General features: G+C 34.5%; 2 protein-coding genes across 2 annotated transcripts; both read left to right on the top strand.

Annotated features, from left to right (window-relative positions):
• The first annotated feature begins 4,153 nt into the window (after positions 1-4,153).
• Positions 4,154-5,630, top strand: LOC138163582 (olfactory receptor 8J2-like). The gene is made up of 2 exons (XM_069091028.1): positions 4,154-4,347; positions 4,711-5,630. Exons 1-2 carry the CDS (start codon positions 4,278-4,280, stop codon positions 5,628-5,630), a joined length of 990 nt encoding a protein of 329 aa, XP_068947129.1. The 5' UTR covers positions 4,154-4,277.
• Positions 5,631-14,033: 8,403 nt separating this feature from the next.
• LOC138163584 (olfactory receptor 8K3-like) lies at positions 14,034-15,087 on the top strand. Its single transcript, XM_069091029.1, has one exon. It carries the CDS (start codon positions 14,155-14,157, stop codon positions 15,085-15,087), a length of 933 nt encoding a protein of 310 aa, XP_068947130.1. The 5' UTR covers positions 14,034-14,154.
• The last annotated feature ends 3,271 nt before the right edge of the window (positions 15,088-18,358 follow it).

Raw genomic sequence — 18,358 nt, forward strand, 5'->3', positions numbered from 1 at the left:
AACTTGCTAATCTGAATTGTGGGACATTTACTGGCTTAAATGCATATTATATATCACTAACTGATTAATATGATGATTCAATTGTATTTTCTTTACTCCCACTACGTGTATCATCACTGGAGAGAGTAAAAGGGACTATGAGAGTTCTAAACTAAATAAAAATGACTCATATTTATGCAGTACTTTAAGGTTGAAAACCAGTGTAGCATTCCATAGTACCTACAAGGGAAAAAGAAAAGCTTAGGTTAATGCAGCAGTTCCACAACTTGGAGGGATTTCACAAAAGAATCTGACTGATAATCATTGCTTAAACCACTAAAATTTTATTGATTTATCTTTTAAACTCCTACACTTGCTAAAGTTGGAAGTGGCAAAAAGAATATCACTTGGAAAGGACCACAAAAGATATTTTGACCAACTGATGTCTGATCCAGCACCTGCATTTAGATAACCCAGGTTATCGATGAGTTTGAAGAACTCTAGTAAAAGGGAACCCAGTACCTGCCAGGGAGGTGTTCTTTGTGAAGGAATATTAGGGAATTAGGGAAAGTGTTCTTTGTGAGGAAATATGACCTGATATCTTACATGGAAATAAAATCCACTTCTTTGTAATTCACATCCTGTATATGGAGTTGAGCTCATTACAGTTAAACAGAAAAAAAATTCTAATCTCTAAAAAGAATAAGTTTTTTGCAAATAAAACCCAGAATTATTCATCCATCCATCCATCCATCCATCCATCCATCCATCCATCCATCCATCCATCCATCCATCCATCCATCCATCCAACTATCCATCTATCTATCTGTCTGTCTATCTATCTATCTATCTATCTATCTATCTATCTATCTATCTATCTGTCTGTCTGTCTGTCTGTCTGTCTGTCTGTCTGTCTGTCTGTCTGTCTGTCTGTCTGTCTGTCCGTCCGTCCGTCTGTCTGTCTGTCTATCCAGGGAATCAACCAGTCATTTATTTATTTATTATTTTTTCTAGAACTACATTGTACTTCACAAGTGCTAGGGAATGATAAGCTTTTTTAAAAACACTTAGGGGGTGGCTAGGTGGCACAGTGAATAGAGTACCAGCCCAGGAGCCAGGAGGACCTGAATTGAAATCTGGCCTCAGACACTTGACACTTACTAGTCATGTGACCTTTGGCAAGTCATTAACCCCAATTGCCCTGTTTTCTCCCCTACAACAAGCAAAAACAAAAATAAAATTCACTCAGGATATCAGTTTATCTATCATCAAAGAATGATGAATATCCTTTATTTAAAAAAAAAGCATACATTGGATTGTTCCTAATCTCATCAACTTTCATTGTCTCTCTAGCTTTGAAATTCCCATAGCATCTTCTTAACAGAGTTGTCATGAGCACCAAATGAGATAATATTTGAAAAGACTTTAACATATTGTCTGGCACATGGTAGGTGTTTAATAATTTTTTTCTTTCTTCCTCTGAGTAAAACTTAAATGTATTTCAATCATACTTCAACAAGATATAATGGAACCAAGGTTTCCACTGTAGACCCTAAGTACTCCAGTCTTTTCCACTCCTAACTGATCTTCCTTTCTATCAGTCATTCACTGGCATAGGCTCAAAATGTACTCTCCTAAAATCAGTTGTGTGGATTCTTAATTTTAAAGGTCTCTCATCAGTACCATCTACTCAAAAAACTCCAGTGTTGGTAAACTCTCAGGCTTTCTTTTTTATTTTATTTTTTTTAATCAAATGCTTTGTTAACTTCTAGTTTACATCATTCATTTCAACAAGATTTTGAGTTACAAATTTTCTCCCCGTTTTTCCTCTACCCACCACTCCAAAATAGTGATCCCACTGGACATCCCCTACTCCAATCTGCTCTCTCCCATATCTCCCATACCCCCTCCGACTTTCCAGTAGGGCACAGTGTATCTCTATGCCCCAGTGCCTGTATGTCTAATTTACCAATTACATGCAAAATAATATTATTAATAGTATATATATATATATATATATGTATATATATATATATATATATATATATATATATATATAAAACATTTGATTTTAAAACTTTGAATTCCAGATTGATTCCCTTCTTCCCTTCTCACCCACCCTTACAGGGAAGATATGCAATGCAATATGGCTTGTACAAGTGTAGCTATGCAAAACATTTCCATATTGGATATATTGTAAAAGACTGACTATATTTCCCTCCCTCGTATCCAACCACCCACTTGTTCTATTATCTACTTTGGTCCTGTCCCTTTTCAAAAATGGGTGCTTCCAACTTCCCTCCCCCCGCCCCCAGCCTGCCCTCGCTTCCATCATCCCCCATATCAGCCCCTTCCCCCCCTCTCCTGCAGGGTGAGATTCAGTGTCTATGTCATTCCCTCCCTAAGCCAAATTCAATGAGAATAAGGTTGACCCATTCCCTTTTGCCTTCCTGTTCTTCCCCTCCATTGTAACTATTTTCCCTTGCTTCTTCTATATGAGATAATTTACCGCATTCTGTCTCTTCCCATCTCTCAGGCTTTCAAGAAAGGCCATTCTGCTTTCAGACACCATTAGTTTTATCAAAATTTGGCTTTTTGTCCTCTTATATTCATTGATCTTATTCCTACTCTGATGAAGAATAAATAGAACAAATATGATTTCCCTCTAAGTGTGAGAGAAATGATTAATTTGAATCCCTATTTTATCCCAATCAGTATTAATCAGTTTGGTGTGATTTCATGATGGTTAGTGATTGTTAGTAACTATTTTTAGTGATACTTTCTTCTAGCAATTCAAATTTTGTCAGTTTAGCCATCCAATAATAGTAAATAAAACATATTAAAATATTTTGAATAAAGGAATAATTAGATAAATTCATTCTTTTAGTAGGTCTCAAATTTTAAAACTGTGAATTCATTGATCACTACTTATTTACAAGTTATGAATTTCCCTGGTGTATCCACAAGATTGCTGACAAGGGTATCTCTGTCCTGTTTTGCTCAATTACCACGGCAAAATGCAGCAAGAGTAGGAAGCTTTGGCATGATATGGAAAGTCCCCCAATTTAATTCAATATCTCCACATCATTCTCTTTCATCCAAAGTAAGTAAGAATCTATCTTATGACCACTTGGTTAGCAGAGATGACCCCTGCTTCACCCAACTCATCATTTTGGGCCCACCTGGAGGGTCAAGACCAATTTCTATCAACACATAAAATTTTAAGTTTTACTTTGCCTCTTCTGTGTGTCTGGGTACCAAGTCATTTACAAGTAAGGCCCTAGGGACCAAAGGACAACTCAAACAACTCAGGTCATCAAGAAGTTCTGAGATGCACTTCATTAGAGGGGCTTGGGTCTCTTTAATGAAGTGCTATTGGCTCAAAACTCTGCCTCAGCTTCTTTCCTTGTAGTGTGGGTATTTGGGACTCTCTAAATGATAGTCCTTAAAATATTTAAAGAGAGGTTTTTTTTTGGTTCCCATAGAAATACAAGTCTTTTCTTTACCAGTTTAATAAATTTCCATTTCTTTTACTAATTTTTATGTGTAAAGTTTAAGTTGTTCTTGACATAAATGTTATTTTTCATATTATCAACTTTTCCCTTAACTGTTTTGTTTAGAAATGAACACAAATTTAAGATTTGATTAGGGAAGAGGAGACTGGTATTGGATCCCCCTTAATAATAAATAAAATATTTCTAGCAATTCAGTTTAACATTTAATACAATTTTGGGGATTCTGGCTAATTAATATTTCCTACTACACAATCTACCAAGGCTGCAAATGTTTTATTTTTCCCCCCCAATAAAACAACTATTGTCTTGTAAACAGAATCTTTAAAGCTTCTGAAAATGAGCATTGATTTTTCTCAGAAAGAGAATTTATCAGTCAATAACATTTATTAAATATCTGCTATGTGTCAGACACTGTGCTAAGTGCTAGGAATACAAAGAAAATGAAAACCCGGTCCCTGATCTCAAAGAAAACACAGTCTAATGGGGAGACAATATGCAAACAACTAGTTAAACACAAACTAAGTACAAGATAAATTGAGATAATCAGCAGAGGGAAGATACTAGATCTAAGTGGAAGGGGATTATTTTCCTGTAGAATTTAAGTGTAGTGTCAAAGAATTACTTTCTGTGTATTTTCTATGAACTCAACACTTTTCTAATACTGTGTGATTGGCACCAAGGGAACATTTGATTGAGACCTTTGAATTATACAATTGTTTGCTTTCTTAACTCTTAAGAAAACAAATCTAAAGCTGGAAAGAACCTTAGGAATTATTTAGCCAAATGCCTCTTAAAAAAATGATGAGGAATTCTAATTCCAGGGATGTTGGACAAGGTAATACTACTAGCGTTCAGCAGAGTAGAATTTAAAGCTCTCTCCTCAGATTATGTTGCTGAAGTTAATTCTGTTGTGATAAACTACAATGATTAAAATAATACTGACCCTTCCCCCAAAGTGCTTTGCAACCTGGTCCTTTTGCATCATTAAATATAGTTCAGCATTGATGTAAAATATCTTTCCAAGTCTGAGATAGGTTTGTTTGTTTGCTTGTTTTCCAAACATCTAAAGGTAATAATAAATTCCAGGACATCGTCTACTTGAAATGGCAGTTCTAGGAAACTCATCCTAAGCCCTCTAAACTGTCTTCCCATTTTTCTTCCTCATAACAGATGAAACCAACAGAATAAATGGTTCCAGGAAATTTCTCCCATGTGGCCACATTCATTCTTATTGGAGTCTCAGAACGTCCAGAGCTTCAGGTTCCTTTATTTTTCATCTTCTTAGCAATCTATGGAGTGACAGTGACTGGAAATGTGGGAATCATCACCCTTACTAGTATAGATTCTCGACTTCAAACTCCCATGTACTTTTTCCTCAAACACTTGGCTATTATCAATCTCGGCAACTCCACTGTTATTGCTCCCCAGATGCTGGTTAACTTCTTGTTGGAAAAGAAAACCATTTCCTACTATGGGTGTGCAACTCAACTGGGAGGCTTCTTAGTCTTCATTGTTGCTGAGATTTTCATGTTGGCTGCCATGGCTTATGACCGCTATGTGGCTATTTGCAATCCCCTATTATACATGGTTGTAGTATCACGGAAGGTTTGCATTCTACTTGTGGTCCTTACATACATCTATAGTTTAACTACAGCAGTGACTGTAACTTCCTGTGTTTTCTCAATGTCATATTGTTCTTCCAATGTCATCAATCAGTTTTACTGTGATAATGTCCCTTTGTTAGCATTATCCTGCTCTGACACCTACATTCCAGAAACAGCAGTCTTTACTTTTTCAGGAACTAATCTCTTCTTTTCCATGATTATTGTCATTGTGTCCTATTTCTACATCATCTTGGCCATCCTGAGGATACGCTCAGCAGAGGGAAGACGGAAAGCCTTCTCCACCTGTGCTTCCCACATGACAGCTGTCACTGTTTTCTATGGAACACTCCTTTTCATGTATTTGCAGCCCCGATCAAACCATTCCTTAGACACTGATAAAATGGCCTCTGTGTTTTACACTTTAGTGATCCCCATGCTGAATCCTATGATCTATAGCTTGAGAAACAAGGATGTGAAGGAGGCTCTGAAGAGAGTCCTCACAAATCCTTGCCAAACTTTTAAAAATTTATAAATTCATAAATATTCAAGTAAATCATGAAATCCATAAATTGAGGTAAGAGTTATCATATAATGTGCCCAAACAATAAATGGCCATGAAGATAAGAAAACTAGACAATAGGTTAAAGAATTGAAAATGAATAAACAAAGAGTATCAAATTCAAATAAAGATTGCTATTAAGTACATATTCACTTAGAAGACCACATGTTAATATTATATGTTTTATGGTATTTTAATTTATTTTGTTACTTATTTCCCAATTATAGATAACTTTATTAAGGCAGTAATCTACATTGGGCTACCTTTTTGACAACCATTGATAACAGTCTGTAAAGAAGATAGTACCAGAAAGGTAAATAAAGGAGGAGAAAATAAGTTTAGGCATCAAAAGCAGACAAGGGCCTAGAATCAAGTAAATTTTGTAGCTTAAATGTAAAAACCAGAAGATGGAGGACCAAGAATTTCATATTAATTCTTGGGACTCCTTTTGCTTCCTCCTGAAAGAGTTTTTTATGAGACTAAACAGCATTGCAAGGGAAGAAATGGCATCTGTGTGTATTCTACTATCCTGGTATAAGTGAGGCAGAGGATTTTGAGTTTCAGCAATCTGTTTAAAACCATATTATGTTTTTTTTTTATTTTGTTGAATGATATAATGATATTCCAAGGTCATTCAAGTACCCATTCATATGGCCTTCTAAGTAAATGTTACTTTATCCTTTTTTTTGTCTATCTGTAAGAATTTATTAAGTGTACCAATTTCTGTACTATTTGTGAGGTACAAAGAAAGGTAATACCGTGTTTGCTCCTAAGCTCCCATTTTAATTGGCGATACAACATTCACACAAGTATGTACAAAACAGCAATAAACATAACAAGTTCTAGATAATCAATGGAGCAAAAGTACTAGAATTTGGGAAGCAGTGGGTATTATGATACAACAGAAGTAATATGAAACCATCAAGACCTTGTTGAGATCAGATACCCTCTTGTCTTGAACATAATTTGGATGGATTAACCCCTTTCTGCTAATTGAGTACTTTGTGGTCATTACCTAAAGGCCAGGCTGGATGGACAATGATTCCTTCAAGATTATTCTCATATTCCTGAAGTACAGTTTTGAGATTATATTGTCATTTTTTTAATTCACCAATTTGAAATGAAAGTACATAAAACAGGTAGGTTTAGAGAGAAGCAGTGTGGATCACTACAATATAAACTCTATCCAAATGTTGCATGTGTTGGTATTTACAGTTAACTGAATCTATGGATTAGTGTAGAAAGATAGTTTGTGATGTGCCCCACTCATTTAGGTAGTAAAAGGTATCATGGTTCTTTGCCAAGACAAAAACACTGACGTATTGGATAGGCTATCTTTTTATGGATATAGGGATATGGAAACAAACATAACTTCATGGTGTAGAGAACCAAGATCAGGACTCCCTATACATCTGTCATTCTTAGAAGCTAACAATAAGCAATTATGTTACCTCTTCTTCCTTAAAATCATTACTTTTCTTTCTTTTTTTTTTTTTTTTAAGCAATTGGGGTTAAGTAACTTGCTAAGGTTACAAGGCCAGTTGTTTCTGGGTGTGGTGCTGAGTATCTGAGTCCAGATTTGATCCCCAGGTCATCCCGAAACTGGAGCCAGTGCTCTTACTAGCTGAGCCACCTGGTCTCCCCTAAAATCATTACTTTTCTAATTTGGAAATCAGTTGGTGTGTGTAGTTTCTGGAGTATGGTGAAGAACAATTTCATTGGGACTAGGCATGCATCTGAAGAGGATTTGAAACTCCATTTTTATTTGTTGTCAGATTCATATTTGGACAATTTTCTTCTCACCAAACCCTGACTTTGAAATTCCAATTTTGTGAAAAATATTAACAAAGAAAATTGTTCCATAAAAGTGCTTATGAATAATAATGCATATGGTACAAGCATGAGGATATCATCCAGGTTTTGGGTGATAATACAAAAAATATAATTACTCATTTTTCATTTATTATTCTATGAAATACACTAGGTTTATGATGAGAAATATATATATACATACATATATATATATAATGAGAAATATATATATACATACATACGCATGTATATAGTGAGAAATATATAACAAAAAATACCCTAGACATATACCCTTGCATATGGCAGGCCTTAGTGTCAACAACAACAACACACACAACTCCCCCTCCAACCTAACTCTGCATGCTACTGGTTTATTTTCCTTGTTCTTATCCCAGGTTTTTAGGACAATAAAGGAGATATATTCATTTATTCCTACACCTATTACTGAACTGTAATATATCTGCCTTAATTAGTCTATCAACCAGTATTTACCATGTGCAACTAGGCTAAAAGTAATATGTTAAGTGATGGGGAAATAAAGACAAAAAGAGCCCTCAAGGATCTCACAGTTTAATAGGAAGACAACATGGAATGAACTATGAATAAAAGGTTTATGTAGGATAAATTGGGAACAGTCTCAGAGAGAAGGCACTAAAATTAAGGAGGACTAGAAAAGGCTTCTTGCAGAATTTGGCATTTTATCTGGGACTTTAAGTCAGCCAGAAAGTCTAGGATGAAGAGATAAGGAAGTCAAACTTTCTATGCTTATGGGACAACCACAGAAAATGCACTGAGTAAGAAGATGGGGTGTTTAAGGAAAAGCAGGGTGGAGAGTATCACTGAATCAGGCTACATGGAGGGGGTAAGGTAAGAAGAGGCCAAGTTATGAAAGATTATAAAAACTAAACAGAATTAAATTTTTGTATGTAGCCTTAATAAAAAGCCAATGGAGTTTGATGACATGGGGCAGAGTAATTAATTAATTAACACTCATACTCCACCCTCAATTCATTACACATTCTTTATTAAATGAGATGAAACTTTCTCCCTATATGTTTGGTCATTTATCAATATGCATATCAAGCTTCCCCAAATAGCCTAGCCTTCAAAGATTATCAAGATCATTGTCTATACAATTCATAAAAAGGTAACAAACAAAACAAAGAAATAAACCTTTATTTACAACATTATAATGGGTGAAAAAAGTCACAGTCAGAAACTGATCTAATCAGTATTTCAACTGCTGACTTCATGTCTGGAAACATAGTCCCACAATTCATCTCTCTCACGGCGTCAAATTCTGTCTCCTCTCAAGAATTTTATTTCTTCACACAAGAGTTCTCTCAGGAAAGTTTTATTTTTTATTTGTCTTTTCTCTCTGTTCTTTCATCATCTCTCCAACAATCTTCATTGACAGTCTCTTTAAAGAAAGACGAAACATCAATCCCTTAAAATTCTAATGCCTCTTAAAAAAACCAGAGGACTGATATTGTCTTGTAAGGTATGATAGTAATGAAATTTGAGGATCCATTTGTATTGCTAAGCTGACAGGTGCTTAGCACCTAGTTTCAAATTAAGCCTCTGCTAAAGAACCAGAAGGTATGAACTCCTGTTTCTGACATAACAGGAAGGGGCTGAACAAAGAGGTCCATTACCATATATAAAGAAAAATCCCAGCTGGGAAAGTCAGAACTTCTGGGGATGAGCACCTCAAGGCTAGGCTGCTGCTGCTGGAATGGAACTTCCATAGAGAAAGTGGTTTTGATTTTGAGAAAGGAGCTTCTAAAGACTTCTGAGGGCCAGCTGGAGCTGCCTGAAGACTGAGGAAGCATGATTGTGGTATTCAATAAAAATGTTATTGTGGCTTTGTTAAAGCGTATGAATGTTTTTGTAGTTTTGTTAAACTTTGTCTTCCCAAGAACAGAGACTGTGAAGCATTTGAGATGGATGGGATGCTGTGAGCTCCAATGTGGAGCAGGAACTGCATGGAAATCTGGACAAGGAGATGGGAGCTGTCTGCCTTTGCACTTAGGTGGCAGTTGGTTAGATTCAGGAGAGAGCTGGTACCATGGAAGAGGAGCCATGGAAACTGAAAGCCTGCCCTGAGTCAAAACTAAAAGACCTCTCCATGGATACTGAGTAGAGATGAAATTGTGATTTACTTGTGATCAGGATATGGATCTTTTTTCCACTATCCCTTAAGAGGATACTTAGTAGTGATGACTGAGTAGTGACTGATGACTGAGTAGTGACTAGTGATTGAATAGGGATGACTGAATAGGGACTGATTTGTAACTTAGTGTGCCACACAGGAGGAGGACTTTGACCTTTTGTATTTATGATTGAATTACTAAGTGATTGATTAACTAAACGAATGTACTTTATTCAAAACTATGTGACCACTTTGCTGAAAACTATGTGGCCATTTTAGTGATAAGTTGTTGAGTTGTGACATGGTGAATGCTATATTTTGATTTTCTGTGATAAGTGTGACATTGTCAATGCTGTACCTTGATTTTCTGTGAATGTTTTGCTCTGATTTGTTATTGAATCAATATAGAGTTCACTATCCTGTGTAATCAGAACCTTGAAAAGCTGTTCACAGCAGCAGTTCTATGGAAAGCTGCTTGTATTTGGCTTTATATAAAGTGAGACAATTCATTCTGCTCATTAACCCCCATAGACACGAAGACCAATGGGCACCCATGGGGCACACTAAGTTAAAAATTAGTCACTATTCAGGTATCAGTCACTATTTAATCATCAGTCATTACTCAGTTATCAGTCACTGCTCAGTACCCTCTTAAGGGGTCATGGAAAATGCACAGGCCACACACACCTCTGTCACAAGACTCACAGATATTTAGAAATATTTTATTTCTCTAATTTACTTTCCTTCATATCTTCAAAAGTCTTTTTTGACTCTTTCATTTATCCTCACAGTCATATCAAATGAATTTTTTTTCCATTGTAATTTTAAAACTTTTAGCTAAAGATGACTACAGATCTTCACATCTAATCCTCAGATAGAATGATATTTTTCTAATGTGGCACAACAAGACAGAGAAAAAAAAACCTTTGGAATATTTCCTGAATTTACTTCAGCCTACCATTCCAAATTTAAAACTCATTTGTTCTTCCTTGAGTTGATCCAGCCAAATTGACCCTTTTCAATTCCTTAAAGACAACATGCCATCTCCTATATCAGTCTGACCTCAATCCACCCTCTTCTCATATTTGCTATATCAAGTATCACATTTTCTTGAAAGCTCACTTTAGTTGCCACCTCTTGAAGGAATTCTTTTCTATTTACTTCGGTTGCTTATTTTCTCCTCTCATTCTTTATTTTAATTTATTTTTCTACTGTAAACTTTATATTCAGTGAATATATGCATTGCTTACCATCAAAACAATGTAAGCTCTTCTCTTTATCATAACAGCAAATGCATGAATGAATGGATGAATAGATAGATGAATGAAAATACACATGAATAGAGATGTATGGATGTATTAAGAAATGAATCTCCTTCTGATTATTCCCTTCTAGTATGGATTTTCCCAGTTCTGATGCTGATTTTCCTTCTCTTACTTCCTACATTAGTGTGATCATATGTCTGTCCCATCTATACATGTAAAGAGGAAATAAAATGTTTTCGAAGCAGGTCAGAGTCTATGTTGATACAATAACCTTCCCAGAGTTCTCAAGCACATAGAAAGAAAATACAGAACATCTCTTCTATGCTTGCTGAGAATTATATTCATGGAAACAGTAAATCATATTTGTTGGAATATTAAAAATGGGAACATCATTATGTATCTCCTTTTGTATGATAATAGTTTAATAGCTCTTGAAATTAAGTAAAAATTTAAACAGCACCACAGAATATAGATGCAAACACCTGGCAACCTCCCTCAGGTGATAGTATAGATATCATTAAAACTCTCGTACACTTCAGGGAATAATGTTTCACAAGGCCCTAGAAACCTACATATTCTACTGTGATTAGTTGGAAGAAGGAACAACATGATCAAGCCACAACAGATGTGAAAATCGAGGTGAGAAGTAACATTAGCCTGTAATCAGATCAAGCCTATAATACTAATACTTTCCAAGGCTTCTAAGTTTCAGATATAGGACTAAAGAAGAGATCACTGCATCTCCAGGTTCAACAGATCTCAACAACTATTATACAAGGAAAAATGAAAGAATCTGGACTTCTGAGATAGCAAATAATATGCATTGATTCACATATTCAACTGGCATCTCATTTAGATAAGGCCAAGAACTGGTCCTACTATGAGAGGTCCCAGAAACATTTTAAAGGATATATGATAAAATTCAGTGGAGGACAAATTGAATGAGTTGTAACATAGTTGAGAAGGCACTGGACTTTGATTCAGGAAGGCCTGGGGTCAAAGGATACCTAAAACACTTAGTACCTCTCTGACCCTTCTCTCAATCTTACTTTTTTCCTTTGATAAAATGAGAAAAGGAGACAGAAATCTCAGAGGTCCTTTCTCATATTGAATGTATTGATATTGAATTGAATTTTGATACCTCTCCTGCTTCATAATCTTTTAGCTCCAAGTTATGGCCTTCTTTGATATGCGTTCCTCCTCCAATTCTAAATGTTAGAATTCACATAAAGAGGATCAAACATATACTTAACATGGTGAGCATTAGAGTTGATGCATAGTTCAGTTACATTAGACAGACATTGCTTCATCTCATTATAGTATTAAGAAAAAAAGCAGACAAAAAAATAAAAATTCCAGAGGTAGATATAGAAAAACAGAGAAACTTTTAAACACATATGATGAATTTGTTATATAATTTTAAATACTAGCCATATATAATGGAAATGTGTAGTTTCAAATGTGATTGATTTTTTTTTCAAATTCTTTAGTTATGGAAATGATAATTTTGTTGATGTTTGACAAGCCAAGATTTATTTTTAAAAAATGTTTTAAAAAGGTAAAAAGTGTCTTTCCCAAGGTTATTAAAGATCTTTTAACTGACAAATTGAATATTTTCTCATTCCTCTTCATTCTTGATGACTTTAAAACATTCTTCGTTGTTAACTGTCTATTCCCAAATACATTCTCCTTCTGGGTTTACCCAATATTACTCTGTTCTTGTATTCTTTATATATGTGGGGCTTACATTCTTTGTTTCCTTTATCAATTTTTTGATTTTTCAGCTGTAAAATTATGAAGGTTATAGGATCAATTTCAAAAGGTTGATTCGGATGATCAAATTAGAGTGTTTTGTTCATCTGAAAGAACTTTCACAAGTAGAACTGGTGATGATGATGATGCATCATTGTTGTATAAATAATATTAACTCATCCTAAGTTCAGAGAGTATCAGGCTACTTAGAGAAAAATCTTTTTGTAATTTGGTTATTCAAAATGTGAAACTAGAAGGCAGGCTGTACCTTCTAATTATTTTTGGAAAATTCTTTGTTCCACCAGAAACCAAAACAGCTGCATTGTTAACATTTGTGACAGCATGCAGGTAGGAGGCCTTGGGATTTGTTGGACATTAATATAAGATGTTTCTAGACATCTTATTACACATTCATATGAGATACTAGTCTGCAGATTTTGATCTGTTAATCAAAACTTTGCTGTTTCTGTTTTTTTAAACACAGAAGTCACAGAAGAACTTAAGGGCATTTCCAGTCCACTTCCTTTGCACTACAAATGAATAAGGTACATTAAATGATTCTCCATTACTCTACTTACAAGGTAGTATGTTGGATGAGTTGGAGTGTGACATAATACAAGTTTCTTGAAATGGTCAGCTCAGGTTAGAATTGTTATGTCCCATATACTGCCCTCTATTCTACACAGAGTTTATTGATTAATTATGCTAATGAAAAAGAGAAAATGGAATTTGAAACATAAACTCAGTTTGAAATGTGGGGAGGGGGGGGTGGCGAGAGAAGACAGATTTTCCTTCCTCTCAAACTGTCAAATGGAGTTATTTTATTTTTATTGCCTGTTTTGAGGACAGATTCACTAGAAGATTATTTCATGTCTCCCATTAAAATCCAAGTAAAAAATCACATTCCCTTTTCTCTACTGTCCTCTCATAACCCTCAGTCTTTATTTTATGATTGCAATGACTTAGTATTAATCCTTTTCCAGTTCATGTGGAAAGTGGCTGCCAGTTCTCCTTGTCTTTATAATTCAGGAACCAAGGGAAGCACTAAGGAAAAACTGTAGGAAATTGTAAGGTTTCCTCGTTGTTTTTTTCAGTACTTCTAGAGATCACATTGGAAGTATATAACTATTTCCAAAATCTGACATCGCCTCAGTGTTCAATGTGATTCTTTCTCTCATGAGTGGATGGAAGTGTCTTTGAACTTACTCATATATTTTTAACTTGTTCCATTTCTTGGGGCCAAAGAACTCCATGACATATTATGTAAAGTGGAACTGCCTTTGGTTAATATTCTCCCTTGTATATTAGGGGTAGGAAGAAATACATTCTTAAATTCTAGAATTTAGTGTCAGTCTTCATTAGTATTATAATACCATCTCTTTATTATAATATCTATAGAGATAAAATGAGATTGCATACATACAATGTTGTTCCTGTTGCTGTTGATTAGTATTCCTTTATAATTGAAGAAGTATTCTTTATTTTCTTCCTAGAATTTTTTCTCTAGATCAAAGAAATGGAAGGAGGAAATGAAACTGCAGTGATCAGGGTGACTGAATTCATTTTCATGGGTGTCACAGATCGTCCAGAGTTACAGGTCCCTCTCTTTCTGGTATTCCTTTTCATCTACTCTGTCACAGTAGTGGCAAACCTTGGCATGGCCATCCTGACTAAGATTGATTCCCACCTGCAAACTCCCATGTACTTTTTTCTAAGGCACCTGTCACTCATTGATCTTGGTTATTCCACGGCCATTGGCCCCAAAATGTTGGTAGGCTTTGTAGAGGAGAAAAATGTAATATCTTATGTTGAGTGTGCAATACAGCTATTTGTCTTTGTGACATTAATTATCAGTGAACTTTTTGTGCTGTCAGCCATGGCCTTTGACCGCTATGTGGCTATTTGTAAACCCCTGCTCTACACAGTCATCATGTCAGACAGGGTGTGTTGGATACTTGTGGCTATCCCCTACCTCTATAGCACCTTTGTTTCCCTGCTGATTGCTATTAAGATTTTTAATTCATTCTTTTGTAGATCAAATATAATCAGGCATTTCTACTGTGACAATCTCCCATTGTTGTCCCTGATTTGTTCTAATACCAGTGACATAGAATTAATCATTTTGACCCTTTCTGCTTTTAATCTATTCTCCTCTTTGCTGGTTGTCTGTGTTTCATATGTGTTTATTCTTGTGGCCATCCTCAGGATGAACTCTGCTGAGGGAAGGCACAAAGCCATCTCCACCTGTGGTTCCCACTTCACAGTGTTAGTTGTATTCTATGGCACTCTAATCTTTATGTACTTGCAGCCCAAGTCTAGTCATTCCTTTGATACAGACAAGATGGCCTCGATATTTTACACCCTTGTGATACCCATGCTCAACCCCTTGATCTATAGCTTGAGAAATACAGAGGTGAAAGCTGCCTTGAAAAGAACCCTAAGAAAATAGACGAAAATTTCTTATTGTCAATATACAAAATGTTTCCAATTGATCATGGAAATTTAAAAAAATGCCATTAAGACTGTATGGATACTTAGAAGAAAATAAAAAACTCGGGAAGAAAAGTTAAAGAACCAAATAATTTAGAAGACAAAATGGCAAACCTTACCCCAAAAACTAATTCCTTGAAAACTAGATCAGACAAAACAGAATAATTAGGACAAAATCATGAGATTGAAAAAGGAATTTTTTAAAGAGCATTTGTAATTAAAAAAAAAAAACTCGGAAAAAGCTTGAACTTGAAAAACTATTTAATAATACAAATTTTCAAGCAGTCTAGTGATTCCTAAATGAGCTATCCTTAACACTAAGTTTTATTAAATCAAAATGAAAATTGCACAGATCTTGTAGAATTGTAGAACAAAATAAAGACAGACCTCATCCACCAATCACTCCCAGAAGGGGCACCAAGAGGAAAAATACCAGAAATGTCATAAAGAAAATCAAGAACTTTAATGTTAAAGGTAAAATACTTCAAGTATCCAGAAAGAAGTAGTACACTTACAGAGAAAATACTTTAAGATTACACTTGAAAATTTCCACACAAAAAAATAGGAGGGGAATATAACATATTATTCCAAAAGACAATATTTCAAATACAAAGCAATATTCTAAAAGACAAATTGTATATGCTTATGAAATGAATAATTAACACTGCGAAACCAAGTATAATACTATAGAAGAGAGGGGAGGTACCATTCATATAATAAAAGACTTTCAAAGATTATTCATAAAAGGAATAATCTGAGTGGGAAAATAAAATAAAATATAAGAATGAAGTCAGTGGCAAATACTTATTGAATATATACTATGTGCCAAAGTTTTACAAAGATTTAGAGTTACAAAGAAAGACAAAACAAAACAAAACAAACTAGTCTTTGCTCTCAAGGAAGTCACAATCTAAAACTAGAAATATCATTTTATTGAATTAACTAGATGGAGTTGAATATAATGTTAAAAGATTAGTAGGGGCAGAAACAACCACACCCTTATAATTTTAATATTTTAAAATGGTATTGAGGTGGTAAATTAAAAAAAAAAGAGGTATGAATGAATTGGTTTAGTTCTGAGTGTTCTAGTGGGGAAAAAGAAGGGAAGATAAAAGGAAAATAAAAAGGAGAAAGAAAGGAAGCGGTACTTGATATTTCTCATAATTACAGTATGTAAGAAGAATATAAAAAATGATGAAGAAAAGCTAGAGGGAATAGGCATCATAGCAAGCTCATTCTTCTCTGAATTGGACAGAGCTGGATGGAACACACTTACATTTGCACCCACAAGCAAAAGATTTTTTTTGGAAAAATACTATAAACTTAACAGGAAAACATAGGGATAGGATAGGAACTGGGTATAATACAAAATAATAAGAAAAGACTTTGGCTGCTTTAGCAATGATGAGTTTCATCCTCAGTGGGGGTCTTCACACAAAAATGGATGACAAATTGTAGAGTATGTTGTGAACAATATTCTTGTCAATATATAGCATGGATTAGATGATGTATAATGGATTACTTCTGGGTAGCACTGTAGTGAGGTATCCTGTGATATATGAGTTGAACTAGATGACTAATGAAGTCTTATATAATGTTAAAATTTTGCAATTGTGTTATAGGTCTTCTAGGTGACTTCTTATTTATTTTTTGCTTTTTATAACTTTCAACTTACACACTAAAAGAGAGGATTTCCATATACAAAAGTGAACATAATAAGGTTTCTATATGAACCATAAACATTCACTTCACACTATTTTCTTTTTATTTAGATATACACATATGTATGTGTATATACATATTTACATATGTATTTAACTATATATTGCTTTCAAAACTATCCTGCTAATCTAGTTGTCTATTTCCTCTTTTTCTAATCATTTCATTAAAAAAGAAAAAAAAGATTTTTCTGTGGTCTTTTCTGGCATCATTATTTTCAATCAACTCCTCAACCCCCACTCTCCTTGCAGAATTATTTAAAGAATAAGAAGAAAGAAAATATTTTTTAAAATAAATTATCATAGTCAAGCAAAACAAATACACACAGTAGCTAGGAATAAAATAATGTTTATTCATTTCATGTCTATCACCTCTCTGCCACGAGGTAAATAGCACATTTAATTATAGGTTCTTTGAATACATGGTTAATATGGTTGGTCATCCACTTTATCAGAGTTTTAAGTGTTTTCAGGTTATTTTTCTCTTTTACTATTTTGTTCTCAATCTCATCAACCTACAGTATTCCTCAACACTCAACTCTATATGTAAAGAAGTCATGGAGTGTTATCTTCTCATTGAGTTATTCTTCTTAGGATTTTCCCCCTTGATGAAATTAGGTATCTTACCCACCCTCTTTGTTTCTCAATTTCATCAAAGCTAATTAACTGGTCATAGGACTTGGAAGTGATGTGAACCAGCAATTCCATTCCTTCTGATAAAATAGAGGACGCAAGGTCCTTCAGGTCATCATAACTCCAAGTCTATATCTTAAGTACAACCAAAATGATTGCCTTCATTTTATGGATTAAGTACTTGGAGTTGCTGGGAATCATAATCTCACCTTAGTAAGATTGTGTAGCTTATAATGTTAAAAAAAAATCTTGCAAGTGTTAGAAGGATTATTTGAAAGTAGATCTTCTGGACTCCAAGCCTTGTAGTGTCTATTCAGCCTCCTATCTATATAAGACCAGTAAAATCACCATTACCATCACCATCATCATCATTATTGTACTTGCAATCAACACCATTATTATCATTGTGATTATCATAGCTATGATTACATATTGTATTTTAATAATTGCAAAACACTTTATATGCATTATCTCATTTGTTTCAACAATATGAGGTAAGTGCTATTAATATCTTCATTTTACAGATGAGGAAACTGAGCCTGATAATAGTTAAATGACTTGTCCAAAGTTACTTAGCTAGTGAGTCAGGATTCAATCTCAGGTGCTCCTTATGCCAAGTCCAACTATACACTATGTCACTTAGTGCACATGACCCTCAATTACTTTTATCACCACCGCTATGATCTATGTTCTTGTATTTTTTAAGTACCTTTAATGGGATTGCTATATTTTAGGCATAAGAGTAAATATCATAAAGGTAAAGATCAAGAAAATGTCATTATATTCAAAATTGATGATAAACATTTGGAAAGATGGAAAGAGGAAGGGATGAAAAGCAGATACTATACCTGAAATGAAGCATGTATCAACTAAAAATAT

Source organism: Petaurus breviceps, unplaced genomic scaffold (genome assembly GCF_028583685.1).
Source record: "Petaurus breviceps papuanus isolate PSGF00001 unplaced genomic scaffold, PetGlider_PUasm1.0 188, whole genome shotgun sequence".
Classification (NCBI taxonomy): Eukaryota; Metazoa; Chordata; class Mammalia; order Diprotodontia; family Petauridae; genus Petaurus; species Petaurus breviceps.

Bases quoted from the DNA above. Each gene is read 5' to 3' on its own strand.
- LOC138163582 (XM_069091028.1), top strand. From the start codon at position 4,278: ATGCCTCTTAAAAAAATGATGAGGAATTCTAATTCCAGGGATGTTGGA. The intron at 4,348-4,710 runs AGCAGAGTAGAA...TCTCCCATGTGG, and splicing joins AGGTAATACTACTAGCGTTC to CCACATTCATTCTTATTGGA.
- LOC138163584 (XM_069091029.1), top strand. From the start codon at position 14,155: ATGGAAGGAGGAAATGAAACTGCAGTGATCAGGGTGACTGAATTCATT.